At 42.6% G+C, this 16,406-nt stretch overlaps 1 protein-coding gene across 1 annotated transcript in view; it reads left to right on the top strand.

Annotated features, from left to right (window-relative positions):
* Positions 1–16,406, top strand: part of LOC141147094 (protein mono-ADP-ribosyltransferase PARP15-like) — an 89,714-nt gene that overhangs the window by 24,819 nt on the left and 48,489 nt on the right. The window contains exons 4-6 of the mRNA XM_073634192.1: positions 3,096–3,269; positions 11,242–11,414; positions 15,571–15,691. Of these exons, the coding sequence (XP_073490293.1) occupies positions 3,096–3,269; positions 11,242–11,414; positions 15,571–15,691 (468 nt within the window). The remainder of the gene's footprint in view (positions 1–3,095; positions 3,270–11,241; positions 11,415–15,570; positions 15,692–16,406) is intronic.

Genomic DNA, 16,406 nt, shown 5'->3' with positions numbered 1-16,406 from the left:
ATCCAGGAACATCTACTCTCCCAGGGGTCAGTACACTGCCCCCAAGTGGAAAGGTGGAACTTGGCAGCATGGTATCTGAGGAGCAGCTGCTGGAAGCAAAAGGGTTCTCAGGCCGTCTAATAGAGACATTGCTGAAGAGCAGAAAGGTTGAGACACGTAACATCTACCAGAAAGTATGGAAGTGCTTTAACAGATGGTGCACAGACAATTTCAATACACAAAGCTCAGTGGCAGTCTTAGAGTTTCTACAGAGGACTAAGCCTTAGCACATTAAAGAGTCAAGTGTCAGCTCTTTCGGTTTACTAGGAGAAGAAATTAGCATCTAATCCATGGATAATCAGACTCTTTAGATCTGTGAGCAGACAAAGACCGATACAAAGTACTGTCTTTCCGAAGTGGGATCTGTCATTAGTGCTGTAACCTATGACAGCAGACCCCTTTGAACAATTAGATAATTGCAATCTAAAGATGCTGACGCTTAAAGCAGTCTTTCTGGTAGCAATTACTACAGCCAAAAGGGTCTGTGAGATAAAGGCCCTATCAATCAGACCCCCCTTTTTTCAGATTTTTCCGGATCGCATAATCTTTAGAATGGATCCGGGATTTCTGCCTAAAGTGGCCTCGAAATTTCACAGAGACCAGGAAATTATGTTACCTTCGTTCTGTCCAAATCCCTCTAAGGAACAAGAGGTAAAGTTTCATAACTTAGACGTCAGGAGGTGCGTTTTACATTATTTACAGGCAACCAGAGAGATTAGGAAGACTGATTCCTTATTTATTTTAAGTTCTGGAGCAAAGAAAGGGCACAAGGCCTCAAGACGTACCATAGCCAGATGGCTAAAAGAGGTCATTGAATAGGCTTATAAGTTAGGAGGTATGCAGATCCCAGAGGGTATCAGGGCACACTCCACAAGGGCAATGGCAGCGTCACAGGCGGAGAGAGCTGGAGCAACGCCGGAACAGATTTGTAAGGCGGCAACCTGGTCCAGCTTTGCCACCTTTGTAAGACACTATAGAGTGGATCTCTGGGCGGCTAAAGAGCAGACCTTTGGACGCAAGGTCTTACAAGCCGTGGTCCCGCCCTAGGGGTAAGTGCTCGTTTATCCTCTCAGGTGGCTGTCCTGAAAGACGATTAGGGGAAAAACGAAGTTACTTACTGGTAACATTCTTTCCCGGAGTCTTTCAGGACAGCCGGGTACCCACCCAAATGTAAGACATGAAGATTTCCTTACAGGAAATGTGATATAGTTAATTATGTGTATCATATGTTCTTGTGTCTCCCCAGCAGACTGGAGGTGCTCTTTAAAGAACTGAGGAGCCAGCAGGGGAGGAGTAAATTTATAGAAGGCTGGCGCGGTGTTTCCTACAGAGGGGAGGAGCCAAGGTCTCTCAGGTGGCTGTCCTGAAAGACTCTGGGAAAGAACGTTACCAGTAAGTAACTTTAGTTTTTTCCTCAAAGTTCTACAAACAATACTCCATAATGACAACATGAAAGAAGTTTGTTTGAAATCTTTGCAACTTCATTAAAAATGAAAAAAAATCACATGTACATAAGTATTCACAACCATTGTCATGACACTCAAATTGAGCTCAGGTGCATCCTGTTTCCACTGATCATCCTTGAAATGTTTCTACAACTTGATTGGAGTCCACCTGTCTTAAATTCAGTTGATTTGACATGATTTGGAAAGGAACAGACCTGTCTATATAAGGTCCCACAGTTAACAGTGCATGTCAGGACACAAACCAAGCCATGAAGTCCAAGGAATTGTCTGTAGACCTCCGAGACAGGATTGTATTAAGGCACAGATCTGGTGATGGGTACTGAAACATTTTTTCAGCATTGAAGGTTCCAATGAGCACAGTGGCCTCCATCGTTTGGAACCACCAGGACTCTTCCTAGAGCAGGCCACCCGGCCAAACTGATTGGGGAGAAGGGCCTTAGTCAGGGAGGAGACCAAGAACCAGAGGATCACTCTGACAGCTCCAGCATTTCTCTGTGGAGAGAGTAGAACCTTCCAGAAGAACAACCATCTCTGTAGCACTTATGGCCTGTATGGTAGAGTGCCCAGATGGAAGTCACTCCTCCAGTAAAAGGCACATAACAGCCCACCTGGAGTTTGCCAAAAGGCACCTGAAGGACTCTCGGACCATGAGAAACAAAATTCTTTGGTCTGATGAAACAAAGATTGAACTCTTTGGCCTGAATGGCAAGCGCCATGTCTGGAGGAACCCAGGCACCGCTCATCACCTGGCCAATACCATACCTACAGTGAAGCATGGTGGTGGCCGCATCATGCTGTGGGGATGTTTTTCAGTGGCGGGAGCTGGGACACTAGTCAGGATCGAGGGAAAGATGAATGCAACAATGTACAGAGACATCCTTGATGAAAACATGCTCCAGAGTGCTCTGGACCTCAGACTGGGGCAAAGGTTCATCTTCCAAAATAATAATAACCCTAAGCACACAGCCAAGATAACAAAGGAGTGGCTACGGGACAACTCTGAATGTCTTTTGAGTGGTCCAGCCAGAGTCCAGACTTGAACCCGATTGAATATCTGGAGAGATCTGAAAATGGCTGTGCAACGACGCTCTCCATCCAACCTGATGGAGTTTGAGAGGTACTGCAAAGAAGAATGGGAGAAACTGCACAAATAGATGTGCCAAGCTTGTAGAATAATACTCAGAAAGACTTGAGGCTGTAATTGGTGACAAAGGTGCTTCAACAAAGTATTGAGCAAAGGCTGTGAATACTTATGTACATGATATTTTTTTTGCTTTTATTTTTATTAAATTTGCAAAGATTTCAAACAAACATCTTTCACGTTGTCATTAACATAAAAAAATGTAGAAAAAGTGAAGTGCTGTGAATACTTTCTGGATGCACTGTATAAGCCTGCTTACTTGTATCTTTTTCATATTTGACTTTGCAAACCTGAAGAATATGAAGCCCGAGAAGAAATCCTTATTTGATGGATGACACAAAGGCCCACTATCTTTAACAAAATATAGAAATAATTGTATGCTTTTTCTTTACACATTGCCTGGACATTTTAGTGATTTGAAATAAAATCCAATGTTTTTCTTTTATAAGGTAAACTTCCCAATGACGGATGTGTGGTGACTGATGCTGGAAAGCTCAAAAGTAAAAAATTAATTCACCTGATAGATGTACAGCCAGCAAACATTACACAATTTGTGAAAAAATCTTTGAAAACCTGCAAACATCATCACCTCCATTCCATGTCTCTTCCAGCTATTGGAACAGGTAAAATGAAATGTTGCCTTGCTTACTCTATTGCACCATTAAAGTAAACCCATGCCTATATTACACATTAAACTATTTTACATAATCTGAACAAGCAGCCAAAAAAAATAAAATAAAAATTTGAGTCTTCTTTTTTTTTTTTTTTTTTTTTTTGCAATCTTTAAGAATCTTTCACAATTAGATCATAGTAAAAGCAACAAAAGAGGTAAGTGGGTGCTTGTTTTAAGATCATTTGGGTATAAGAATTAAAAAATAAAGGTGAGGCGCTAACTCAAATAACAAAAATAATAATCATCTGTGCAAAATTATCCAGTCCAAAATGTGTAGGTTCCATAATAAAACAATTCCATAAATTATGACAAGTCCTCACAGGATATTCCAGTCACCGTGGTAACGGAAATAGGTGCAGTAGTAAATTAACATTTTGACCGTGCTTCCTGGTGACGTGTTCATGAAATGCATTGCGTTCCGACCTCCGGTGTTTTGGAACGCACGCTGCAACCTGGAGAGACGGCGAGTGCACTTGGTTGTACATGTTGGTGCTGACTTAAAGCAGTGCTAAATGTAAGTGTGCATTAGCTATCTACTTGTTGGAACAGTTTTAATAAACGTACTGCACTATGATATTCAATATGCTTTTCCCGAGCTTTTATGGTACATCAGTGTAAGAAGACACCTCTGGAGCTGAGAACCATCCCCTTCAGATATACCACTGACTAAAGGAGTCTAATGCCGTGTACACACGGGCGGACTTTTCAGCATCAAAGGTCCAACGGTCTTTTCGACGGACTTTCGAACAAACGGACTTGCCTACACACGATCACACCAAAGTCCGACGGTTTCGTACGTGATGACGTACGACCGGACTAAAATAAGGAAGTTGATAGCCAGTAGCTGCCCTAGCGTCGGTTTTCGTCCGTCGGACTAGCATACAGACGAGCAGATTTTTCGACCAGACTCGAGTCCATCGGAAATATTTGAAACATGTTCCAAATCTAAAGACCGTCTGATTTTTGATCGAAAAAGTCTGCTGCAGGTCCGATGAAGCCCACACACGTCGGATTGTCTGACGGATTTGTCCCGTCGGACCAGTCCGGTCAAAGTCCACCCGTGTGTACATATATATATATATATATATATATATATATATATATATATATATATATATATATATATAGGGGAATTGGGACTTTAAATGAAGCACAGTGTGCCTCCATCCCGATAATGAATCAACATGAAAGGGAGATTGGGACTTTAGATGAAGCGATTGGATAGTGGAGGTCAATAACAACATGTTTCATTTTCACCATGAAGTATTTATTGTCAACAAGGATATGCAAACAATAATTAAAAATAAACAATAAGTAAATAGACAATAAAAAAGGTATCAGTTGATATGCATATAGGAGGCGTGTACATGGCATGAGTATGGTAAAAAATACATATAAAGCAGCATATAATATTTGTGGTAGATTGAAAAAAATAGCACAGTAATATCAACGACAACATGCCTAGCATCGATGAGTGCATCCACACAGTTAAAATGTATTCACTAAATGAGAAGAGTTAATAGATTAGAGCACATAAGTTAACTTGGTCAATATAATTCCACGTAGAATGTAATAAGGGCATCAAAAAACCGTAAAGCTCGACGCGTTTCGTGGATGCTTCTCCACTCATCAGGAGCTGATGTAGCCAAATTTCCTATGTAGTATATGTATAAATTAATGGAACATACTGTTGTTGTAAAAGAGTAAAAAATAAAAATATATACATTAACCTTTAGTGTGTATAAGTGATTAACCAACTACACTAACCAATACAGACAGGGAATGCAATGCGTTGTGGTGGGCGCACAGTGGGCCAGGAACACAGCCTCTCCACGGGAGCTGAGGCGGCATGATGCATGGATGCGACATTCGGTGTAATGAAGAATTGCATAATGTGGTGTGAGTATCCACAAACAAAAGATAAGGTGTGGTAGCCGGAACAAATATATCTGGGGACAAGATAATAAATATGTGTATAATTATAGTTAGTGTACACGGCATTATTGATACAAGGCTTATGTAATTTAGGTTTCTGGTGAGTTTGCATTTCTCACACACGGTTGATTGTGCACGGTCAGAACGTTAATTTACTACTGCGCCTATTTCCTTTATCACGGTGACTGGAATATACTGTGAGGACTTTCCTTGTCATAATTTCTGGAATTGTTTTATTGCGGAACCTACACATATTGTACTGGATAATTTCGCACATTTTTTATTTTTGTTATTTGAGTTAGTGCCTCACCTTTTTTATTCTTCTTATACCCATTTTCAAGATGTTTTTTTCCCACTTTAAAAGGGGCAGCTGCACTCGCATTTTTAATTTACTATTGGTATTATTCTTTGGTGCCAACACTTGTTAGTTAATTACACTGAAAATAGTTTTAAGATCATTTATTGCGTGTTATTAATATGTCCTGTAAATAGCTAATGCCCACAGTTGCATTTTAAGTGAACCTGTGTTTTGGCCATACAAAACTTTAATACCCAATTCTCCAATTGCCCACATTTATCTATCTTTAACTTCTCTATTGCTGTGTTCAGCTGCCAGGAGCATTTAAAGATAACTCTGTGTAAGTTCTGTGCCACTCCAGCTGGAGTAAGCACAAGGCTGAGGAATCTTCCTTCCTCCATGTGACAGTGCTGGGCCTTTAACCTCAACTTAGTCAGACACCCCCCCCCCCCCCCCATACCTCAAGGTACTAGACATGTGCAGTTTGTTTCGTTCTGAATTAACATTCGGACACATTTTTTGTTGTTTGGAGATTCGGATATATCCGATTACCCAAATTACAATTTAAACAAATTCTACCGAATGCTCCAAATGACAAAAGGAATTTGTCTGCATTATTGGAAATTCGGACTGAAATTCAAATGTAATTTTACATTGAACTTGAATTTTAACTGTACACATATTGCTGAAATAAAAGACTGTGAGTATTATTAGAGTACCATTTCAAAATAATGCTGTTTTAGTTAAGCCAAAGGTGATTTAAAGAGTCATTGTAATCGTTGGATGAAGATTTTTCTTTTGTTCACTTTGCCACATTTGAATCGAAAAAAGGTTTTCGATTTTGACCTATTCAAATAAGCATCCTCCCCTTGTTGATGGCATGTGGCCTGGTACAGTTCAGGAGGGGGGGTAGTCTCTCGTCCGTCCCCCCTTTTTCCTGCGGCCTGCCAGGTTGCATGCTCGGATAAGGGTCCAGTACAGATTTGGGGGGGGGGGGGCCTACGCCTTTTTTTTTTTTTTTTCAATTTTGGTGCAGGGTTCCCCTTAAAATCCATACCAGACCCCAAGGGCCTGGTAATCGTCTGGGGCGGGGGGGCCCATGCTGTTTTTTTTCAATAATTTTTATCTATATTGCCAGGATCTGACAATCCATTACAGCCGCGAGCAGTTTTAAATGAGATTTTTTCCTTTTAGAAATGTATTTTTGCTGTGGTATTGTTCTAAACACGAGAAAAATGCACTACTTTACAGGCATACTAAGGACACCCCCAGGCACGATATTTAAAGGAATATTACATTTTTATTATTTTCACTTTCAGCATTCTTAAAATCCCTGTTCCTTTCGAATTTGCCGCAAACACTGCATAATATTCGCAGTTCGGCGAACACCCGAAGTTCGAATCAAACATACATTCAACATCTGGCTCATACCTACGGTTAACCCGCTGTATGGTCTTGGCCATCGTGCTGCAGCTCAGTTTCAGGGTCTTGGCAATCTTCTTATAGCCTAGGCCATCTTTATGTAGAGCAACAATTCTTTTTTTCAGATCCTCAGAGAGTTCTTTGCCATGAGGTGCCATGTTGAACTTCCAGTGACCAGTAATGAGAGATTGAGAGCGATAACACCAAATTTAACACACCTGCTCCCCATTCACACCTGAGACTTTGTAATACTGAGTCACATTACTCCGGGAGGGAAAATTGGCTAATTGGGCACCATTTTGGACATTTTCACTTAGGGGTATACTCACTTTTGTTGCCATCAGTTAGACATTAATGGCAGTGTGTTGAGTTATTTTGAGGGGACAGCAAATTTACACTGTTATACAAGCTGTACACTCACTACTTTACATTGTAGCAAAGTGTCATTTCTTCAGTGTTGTCACATGAAGATATAATAAAATATTTACAAAAATATGAGGGGTGTACGGACTTTTGTGAGATACTGTAAAAGTAAATTACTGGATGGGTAACTGCTGCATAGAATTTTATTTATTTATTTTTTTTATGAAACTTTTATGAAAACATTTTTTTTTTTTTTTTTTTTTATACATACTCGATTAGTCATTATTTAAACATCAATAAAATAAAAATAAAAGATCTGTAAACCTGCAAAAAGCTTGAATGGCATATGTAGAGTAAGCAGAGAAATCCAAAAACCTGTAGGAGAGCGTGTTCAGGGAGGCAGAACAGGAATACAATCATTGCAAGGAGCATGACTAAGGTAACCTAGATGTTCACCGCTCCTTATTTACCCATCACATTACACCATCTACCAAATAATGAGACACCCATATGGAGAAAATTTGGCTGCAGTGGCCATTATTAACAATAACCAAACAATGTAACATTCCTTTTAAAACCGAAACAATAAGACTCCTAATCAAGTAACCATAATTTAACCACTTCAGCCCTGGAAGATTTGGCTGCTCAATGACCAGGCCATTTTTTGCGATACGGCATTGCGTCGCTCTAACTGACAATTGCGTGGTCGTGCGACATTGTACCCAAACAAAATTAACGTTCTTTTTTTTCCCCACAAATAGAGCTTTCTTTTGGTGGTATTTGATCATCTCTGCTATTTTTATTTTTTGCGCTATAAACAAAAAAACAGCGACAATTTTGAAAAAAACACTATTTTGTACTTTTTGCTATAATAAATATCCCCAATATTTTTTTAAAAAAGCTATTTTTTTCCTTAGTTTAGGCCGATATGTATTCTTTTACATATTTTTGGTTATAAAAATCGCAATAAGCGCATATTGATTGGTTTGCGCAAAAGTTATAGCGACTACAAAATAGGGGAAAGATTTATGGCATTTTTATTATTTTTTAAAATTTTTTTTTACTAGTAATGGCGGTGATCAGCAATTTTTTTTTTTTTATCAGGACTACGATATTGCGGCGGACAGATCGGACACTTTTGGCACATTTTTGGGACCATTGGCATTTATACAGCGATCAGTGCTATAAAAATGCACTGATTACTGTGTAAATGTCACTGTCAGGGAAGGGGTTAACAGTAGGGGGCGATCAAGGGATTAATTGCGTATCTTAAAGAGTGATTGTAACTGTGGGGGGATGGGACTGCCTGAGTGAGGAGAGCGATCATTGTTCATACTTAGTATGAACAACAGATCGCTCTCCTCACCCCTGACAGTACGGAGATCTGTCTGTTTACATTGACTGATCTCCGTCCTGTCTCTGTGTGGAGCGATCGCAGATGACCGCCGGGCACACGCATCGGCTCTGGCGTCTGATGGTGCACATGCGCCCCCTTGTGGTCAAAAGGCGAAACGACGTAAGGTAACGTTGTTTCGCCCAGGGGAGGCACCACGAACCAATATTCGGTTTGTATCTGCGTGACTAGTAAAACAGCCACACTACACTGGTTCGGGGCAACCCACTTTTAGCAGATGCTTACAATTTACCACTTACCAGTTAACCCACCATTAACTGGGATACCACCGAGGACTCCATACTTTAGATGGGTCGCCTACAATGAATTGTAACTGATAAATTTGAAAGTCTCTGAAGACCCCAACCTCCAAAACAGAATAAACAACATAAACCAATCTAACACTGGGCGGGAGGGCAGGGAATTTATTCAGGTCCATTGTTACCGACTGATTGCTGCCTATACCCCCATCCTGTATATCCCCCGCAGCCCTCCTCCTCTCTCAAAACTGTCCAATCCGGGTGAGTCTCATCCCTCCTGCTAGGTTAACACTATCCTAGCTTGTTCCTCTGTCCCCCTTGTCATGCAGCCCTTAGCTTATTTTTTTTGCTCCGGGCTTCTCTAGAAGCAAAGTCACAAAATCCAGCATGGTAGATTGTAAAAAGTGTTGCATATATTGTATTGTCTTACTGTGTTTTTCTGCCTTCATAATGTGTCTTCATGAGCATCTGAACTCTATATTTTTCCTCTCCTCACTTTCATTTGTTTTGAACAAAACTGTGCACATTAGTTGCAGTCATGTGCACGGCTCACTACAAAACCAATAATACATCCATCTCAGGAGAGAGCAAGAGAGGGTATCTACATTCCTACATACAGTGGGACTATGGAGAATGAATGTAGCCATCCCCTAACAGTAATTCGGATAACAGCAGCAAAAAATTATTTTGTAGGAGGCTGAAAACAATAGAAGGTACATTTCTGAGTTCAGAATGAATACGTGAAAATGTTTTTTCTTTCTAAACAAGAGTTTTGTATCACTTTTTAAAGTGATTGTGAAGTCTTGTTCTTTTTTTTTTTTTTATTAAAAATAACAAATATGTTATACTTACTTGCTCTGTACAGTGGATTTGCACAGAGCAGCCCAGATCCTCCTCTTCTCTGGTCCCTCAAAGCTCCTGGCCCCTCCCTCCTGTTGAGTGCCCCCACAGCAAGCAGCTTGCTATGGGGGCACCCAAGCCGAGCTGCAGCTCCGTGTGTCCATTCAGTCACAGAGCCGTGGCCCGGCCCCACTCACTTTCTATTCTCAATGGCTGATTGACTTTTAGCAGCGGGAGCCAATGGCACCATGCTGCTGTTTCAGCCAATGAGGAGGGGAATCCCGGGCAGCCGAGGCACTCCTACAACATCGCTGGATCCAGAAGGACCTCAGGTAAGTATTAGAGGGGCTGAGGGGGGATGCTGTACACAAGGCTTTTTATCGTAATGCATACAATGCATTCAAATAAACCACCTGCCTTTACAATCACTTTAAGTAAGAGGGCAAGGAATGGGGGAGCGGGGTGTACCTGGAGATGGGGATTTTGCTGGTACTCCATGTGCTTGTTTAAGCACAAAGTTGACAGAAAACTGGACATCAGGGTTTTCAGCCAATTTTTCTACCAATAAATCAGATAATTTTCTCTATTCTATAATCAGTGGCCGCTGGTGTGTTCTTTGTTTTGTTTTTTTATTTTTTGTTTTTTTGTGGGGGGGGCGGGGGTGGCAAATGATATCCACCTACCTTTGTCCCCCCTCCCCCCCAGTCTGTTGTGTCACGGGTAGCACCCCCCCCCCCCGGGTCGGTCACTGAGTAGGTCAGGGTCCCGCAGTTACCCCATCTCGTGGGTACTAGCGCTCCAGGTGGCATCGGCTTCTCTCCGATTGCTTCCTCACTTTCCCTGCGTCTCCTCCTTCCTCCTCCTGGCAGCCAATCCGATCGGATCTCCTTTCAGCCAATCGTGTGACGGGTCTCATGACCCGCTTCCTGATTGGCCGGGAGGAGAATCCATGTTACAACAGCGAATATTTATTCGCTAATGTCACACAACTGGGTGGGCTTCGGACGCAGGGCTCTGCGCCCCGAGCTCACCCGAGCTCACCCTTTTTTTAAGCCTACTAGAGCCTCCCTGGAGCCTCTAATCACGTGCTTCAAACCACCCCCCCATTGGAATCCATGCGTCGGCGCCCTGCATGTAGATCACGGGGCCGGACACATAGATAGGGGGCGCCCATGGACCCCTAATGGGCGGGCCACCACTATATCTATAATACATAGAAACCCTGAGCAAAATAGGGAATTCCATTTTAATTTGGGTCTTAACTTAATTTATAATGTGGGTTTTCATTAATTTTTATAGCCAAAAAATAGAGAATAGGTAACATTGACTAGAGTTTAGGTAATTTAACTGGGGCTTTTATTGACTCGTAAATTGAATATTTTTTTTAATTATATGTCTTGTACTTTTATAGGTTCAGCAAAACTAGATCCCCAGAGCTCCATCAAAGCCATAATGAAAGGGATTGAAGAGTATCTGTTAGATCCTGTCAAACTCTTGAAACCCTCCAGCATTTCTACAATCAATATTGTTGTCTTTGACTCAACGGTTTATTGGGGATATCTTACTTTTTTTCAAAATTACAAGGTACAAGTGAACATTTTGAAGGCACTTTTAGTAATCCATGAAGCCCACACCTTGTAAAAATCAGCCGTAGTAAATAATTTAGCTGCTCACATATATTGACATTGAATACGTAATAGATGCATATTGAAGTGATATTAAAGGTCATTACTTCACTGTCCAACTTTAGTCTCCTGTCACACCATGACTAGGCTTCACTCTGAATAAGTTCCAGTATTTATTACTTGATGACCTTTTGTAGGCCAGGGTCTGCAGTAGCCCTTTCCTGGTACCAACCGATTTACTTTAGAAGAATAAATGTAGATGGACTACTGATCCCAGTAAGTCCGATTGCAAATCCTGCCCTCCTGACTGCAGCGACTTGACACAACTCCCACAGTCTCTCCCTCTGGCTCTACATCCAGCTACCCTGGCATGTCTCTTCCAGAGCTTTCCACTGTGCTTTCCACTCACCGACACCTGTCCTCGATCCTTCCTGAATGACTTTCCTCCAGACGTGCTGACCAACTGTCCTTCCATCTCCTGTTCCAAGACATCTCTCCATGACCGTGTAAGGAGAGGCTCCCAAGCTCCCTGCCTGAGGTACACCCCCCCCCCCCCTCAGCCACCACAGTCTAACACTCCATCATCCAGTTCACCCAGCCGATAACTCCTCCCCCAGTAGGCTGACCATGGGTATATGTAGGAGGCCTGCCCCCTGCCAATCCTAGTTGGGGATTGGTCAGGGCTCCCACATGCACCCCATGTCACTCCAGCTCTCTGCCCTCCCCCTTTTCCAGAACCCTCTCCCTGGAAACAGAGGAGCCGCCCAAGAGCTGAAGCACATGTCAGTAACCTACTGCTGTACTAAACCACTCCCATGCCCCCAGATCAAAACAAACAGGCCTAGCTCACAGCATAGGCCTGCTTAAATTTACCTGCGCTGGCAGCTTACACAAAACCTACACCTAGCACCTACCTACCTAAGGTAGAGGGTGCTACACTCTCCCCCCACCAAAATACAGCTGGTCCCCAGCTGTGAAAAATAAATTGGAAAATGGCTCCTGGGCCCAGGAGCAAGGGCATCCCATGTTACAAGTTGGATGGGGGAAATGAAACAACTTGGACAGGGCTATAGTACAAATACATTACGTACCAAAAATAGATATATACACTTTTGTCACATATATACACTGTACAATTCAATATACAACCCTAACCACAGGTCCCTGCAGCTAGACACATACACTTGGAAGCCTGAGCATTGCTCCCACAGGAGGAATACTCCGACTCACCACATTTCTTGTCCTCCGGAGCAGTGGAGATGGACAGCCGTCCCATCTCAGGAGTTCCTAAAAGAAGACAAAAATGCACAACAGCCTATCTTTATATACTAACTGTACAATTTACATCACTACTGGAGGGGCATTATGATCCTCCCAGCCGAGAAAAATCAGATCCACATTACCACATATATTTCTCCTGTTTGTCATTATTCTGTCAGAAGGGAACTATTTAACCCCAAACAGAACAATAACAAAACATGTATGTATAGAACTTTTAACAGTTTTTCTTTTGCTTCTGATAGAAGGGGCCCCTTCTCGGACAACAGGCAGCAAAGAGTAGGGCAGGGACAGTACACCCAAGTGTCCTTGATCACAGTCCTTCCATCAGGCACTCTGGGTGGCAGGCGAAAGCTGTCCCTGCCCTGTTCTTGCAGTCCTTGTGGCTGTTCCTATGGTGGCTGCACAGCTCAGCAGTCCTCCTCACAACCTCTTCCTGCTATCCCTTGCTCCTCTCATGTACACAGGATGTTTGAAAACCTCTTCTGAACCTCTTCTGAACGCTGGAACTTGACAACTAGTAACCGACTATTAAAACGTCAGTTTTGCCACTTTTACCTTTTACATGCTGTGTTTATGTGCGTTTGGTGGCGTTCACAACTAGCGTTTTTTTAAGATAACCGATTGTACTGATCAGCATACTCTCCCAAATGCTTACAATGCAGGAAAAATCTCTCTCTCTCTTTCATTAGTGGTAATGAAAGCTGAAACTCAATAATTCTACATTAGTAAGGTGTTACTGCCATCATGTTCACCCATCTGGCTTGACCCTAAGACAGGAGGCCAATGCCAATATAGTTTTATTAAACTATATTAAATCTCCACAGGGAAGGAAGGGATCAAGAAAGTCATCAATAGCGAACATGGTGAGAGAGTAGACCACAGCAGATTTGCATCTATCTCAGGGAGAGCTAAAAACTTTTCTGGGGTGAACAAATGGATGTACCCATTAGGCCTCTTTCACACGGACGATCCGTATGTCCGTTTTTCATCCTTCCGTTTTCGGATGAAAAACGGACATACATTCATCCCTATGGAGCGTCGGATGTCAGCGGTGACATGTCCGCTGACATCCGACCCCGCTCCGATCCGAAAAGTGTAATGGAGGAAAAACCTACTTTTCCATCCGTTTTCGGATCGGATCGGGTGACGACGGACACTACGGTCCGTCGTCATCCGATCCCCCCATAGGGGAGAGCGGCGCTCTGACAGGTCCGTCGCTGCACAGTGTGCAGCGATGCACCTGTCATCTTCCTGCTCAGCGGGGATCGGCGGAGCGATCCCCGCTGAGCCAGCGGATGTTCACGGGGCGGATCATCACTGATCCGCCCCGTGAGAAAGAGGCCATATGTGATCAAAACAACCACTATGAGCTCCACGAAAAGCACATCTTTTTAAAGGCCAACTTTTTATAGCTCCTAATTTGTTACATGTATATTGTGATATTGGGGGTTATTTAGCCCAAGTGTAGCACCCACTAGCGAGAACAGTCCACACAAATGTTTCTTTTTCAGGGCTTGTTGGCCCACTTTTATTAAAGAAGATCCAAAAAAACAACAGGGTTTCCCTCGCAGGGGGTTTTCACCGTCAGCATCAGCATTAAACGACAGTATGTTCAGCCTCCTGGCTCACACATGCAACATTTCAAACAACAATACCGAGCCGCCTGGCTCTCCTCAGCAGCAGCACCACTGCTCAGGCTCCCACACGGAGCCCTCCTGACTCCTGTCCGCGACCTCAGGCTCGGGTTTCTGGCTTTCAAAGTGCAGCCTGCACTCTCTGGCTACTCCATTGCACACCTGCACTCTCTGGGTTCTCCCTTGCAAGCCTGGACTTCTCGGGAGGGTGGAGCCCAGAACCATGGTCAGGTGTTCTAAAAATAGGCCTGCACACACCTGATCAGTCAGTGTGCTGGTGAGTCTCAAAATCCGAATCCAGGACTGGGGATTTCATCCCACCCAGATCGCTGCGAAATCCCCGGGCTTCCTAAACAACGAGAAAACTGAAAAGCCAGTTTCCTCCCAAATGAGCAAATCCCCTGGAGCCCTTCAACCTGCCTGGTTGAGAACCCTGCGTCCTTCCGCTTGTGGGGTACCACACTACCACAATATACATTAATAGTGCTTGCCTACCACAGCAACTCCATATGTCAAACTTTAGTTGGCCACACAACCCAACCCAACTTTTTTTAAGCGATGATCTATATCGCAGCATCACATTTCCTGATTGGTGAGAATCCAGCTTTTAGCCCTTTTAATAGCCATCAGAAGTTCTGCTTACATCTCTGAGATTTTAAAATGTTTTGAGAAAGAGCTGTGTAAGTCAGATGCCAATTTCCATTTTTTTATCTTTTAATTTATTTTTTAACACATTTCTTCATTTAGTTTCTGGCCTAGGTCAAAACGATGTAATAAATTCTAGGAGTCTTCATGGACATTTATTTTTTTTCATCTGGAGAAGGGACACTCTTGGCTAAGCACTCCCTCCTGCCTGCATGCCTGAGTTAAGGGTAGATGGTTTACAGGAAATAAATGCTACATGAATCATCTGCCCTTACTCAGGAAGGTCACGGCTAGAAATACCAGGGGGTGTTTTTCAAAGTAATTTAAAGCATGGAGACATGGATGGATGGGTGAGTTTGCTTGGAATATTAAAATTGAATTAAATAGTGTGTTCAGTTATAGGTGCTCAGGTACAGTTTAGTTCTGCTTCAGATCTCATTGGTTGCAGTTAGTATGTGTGTGTTTGACTGAGCGATCTGAAAGCTGTGTATATGATTTTTTTTGGGGGGGGGGGTTGGGGTTCTTTGTGTAAACTATTCCCTTTTGTCTGTTTAGACCAACTACTTTCACTTCACTGCATTTGGGAAAACAATAGAGCTAACTAAAGGTGACATCACTGACCAAGCTGTGGATTGCATTGTGAACCTCGCAAACCGGACCCTGAATCAGAAATCTGGTAAATATTATATAATAATATTTTAAAGTTTGGGTCTAAAAGGCCACCAAAATAATGGTATTCTTCCCTCTAACAGGAATGTTAATCAACATATATGCATGTCTTCTTTATTAAAGAACCTGTAGTGACAAAAAATTTATTTGCTGACTTCTTGAAAATGTTAGCTTCCTGGCAGTGTCTGATTTCAGTACTTTTTTAGGCACTAATTTAGAACAAGCATGTGCATTAGGTCCATATGGAATCAGAACTCCAGATCTGAACACTTGTGAGTCACTGACTCAAAAGAACTGAAGCTCATTGGTTCATCTTGACAGTCATAGAACTGGGAATATCAAAAGGGAAGGGGTCAGGTATAACAGCCTGCATACTTCATCACTATAGGTTTCCTTTAAAAATGACACTGATGTCCAGAATTCCAAGTAGATGTTTCATTGTTTTGTCTATCAGGTGCATGTAGTGAGCACTCTGCAAACAAACAGCAAACCAGCTCCTCCCCGTACGCGTTACGTCTTGGGCAGGACTTCGTCAGCGGGAACAGAGCCACATGGTCTACCTGAACTTATATACACAGTTTCAGGGCCCTTTGGCAACCAGAAGATACCCTCATGCTCCCTGAGATAAGCAGCACAGCTGCAAGCTTTTACTTAAAAGGGATTACTAGACCCCAAACTGAAAGCTAATACCGTCAGATTATCCCAGTACATACTGCAGCCTC

The sequence above is a fragment of the Aquarana catesbeiana genome, linkage group LG06 (assembly GCF_042186555.1).
Source record: "Aquarana catesbeiana isolate 2022-GZ linkage group LG06, ASM4218655v1, whole genome shotgun sequence".
Lineage (NCBI taxonomy): Eukaryota > Metazoa > Chordata > Amphibia > Anura > Ranidae > Aquarana > Aquarana catesbeiana.
The sequence above is the reverse complement of the archived record's forward strand: the minus strand, read 5'-3'. Positions and strand labels throughout refer to the sequence as shown.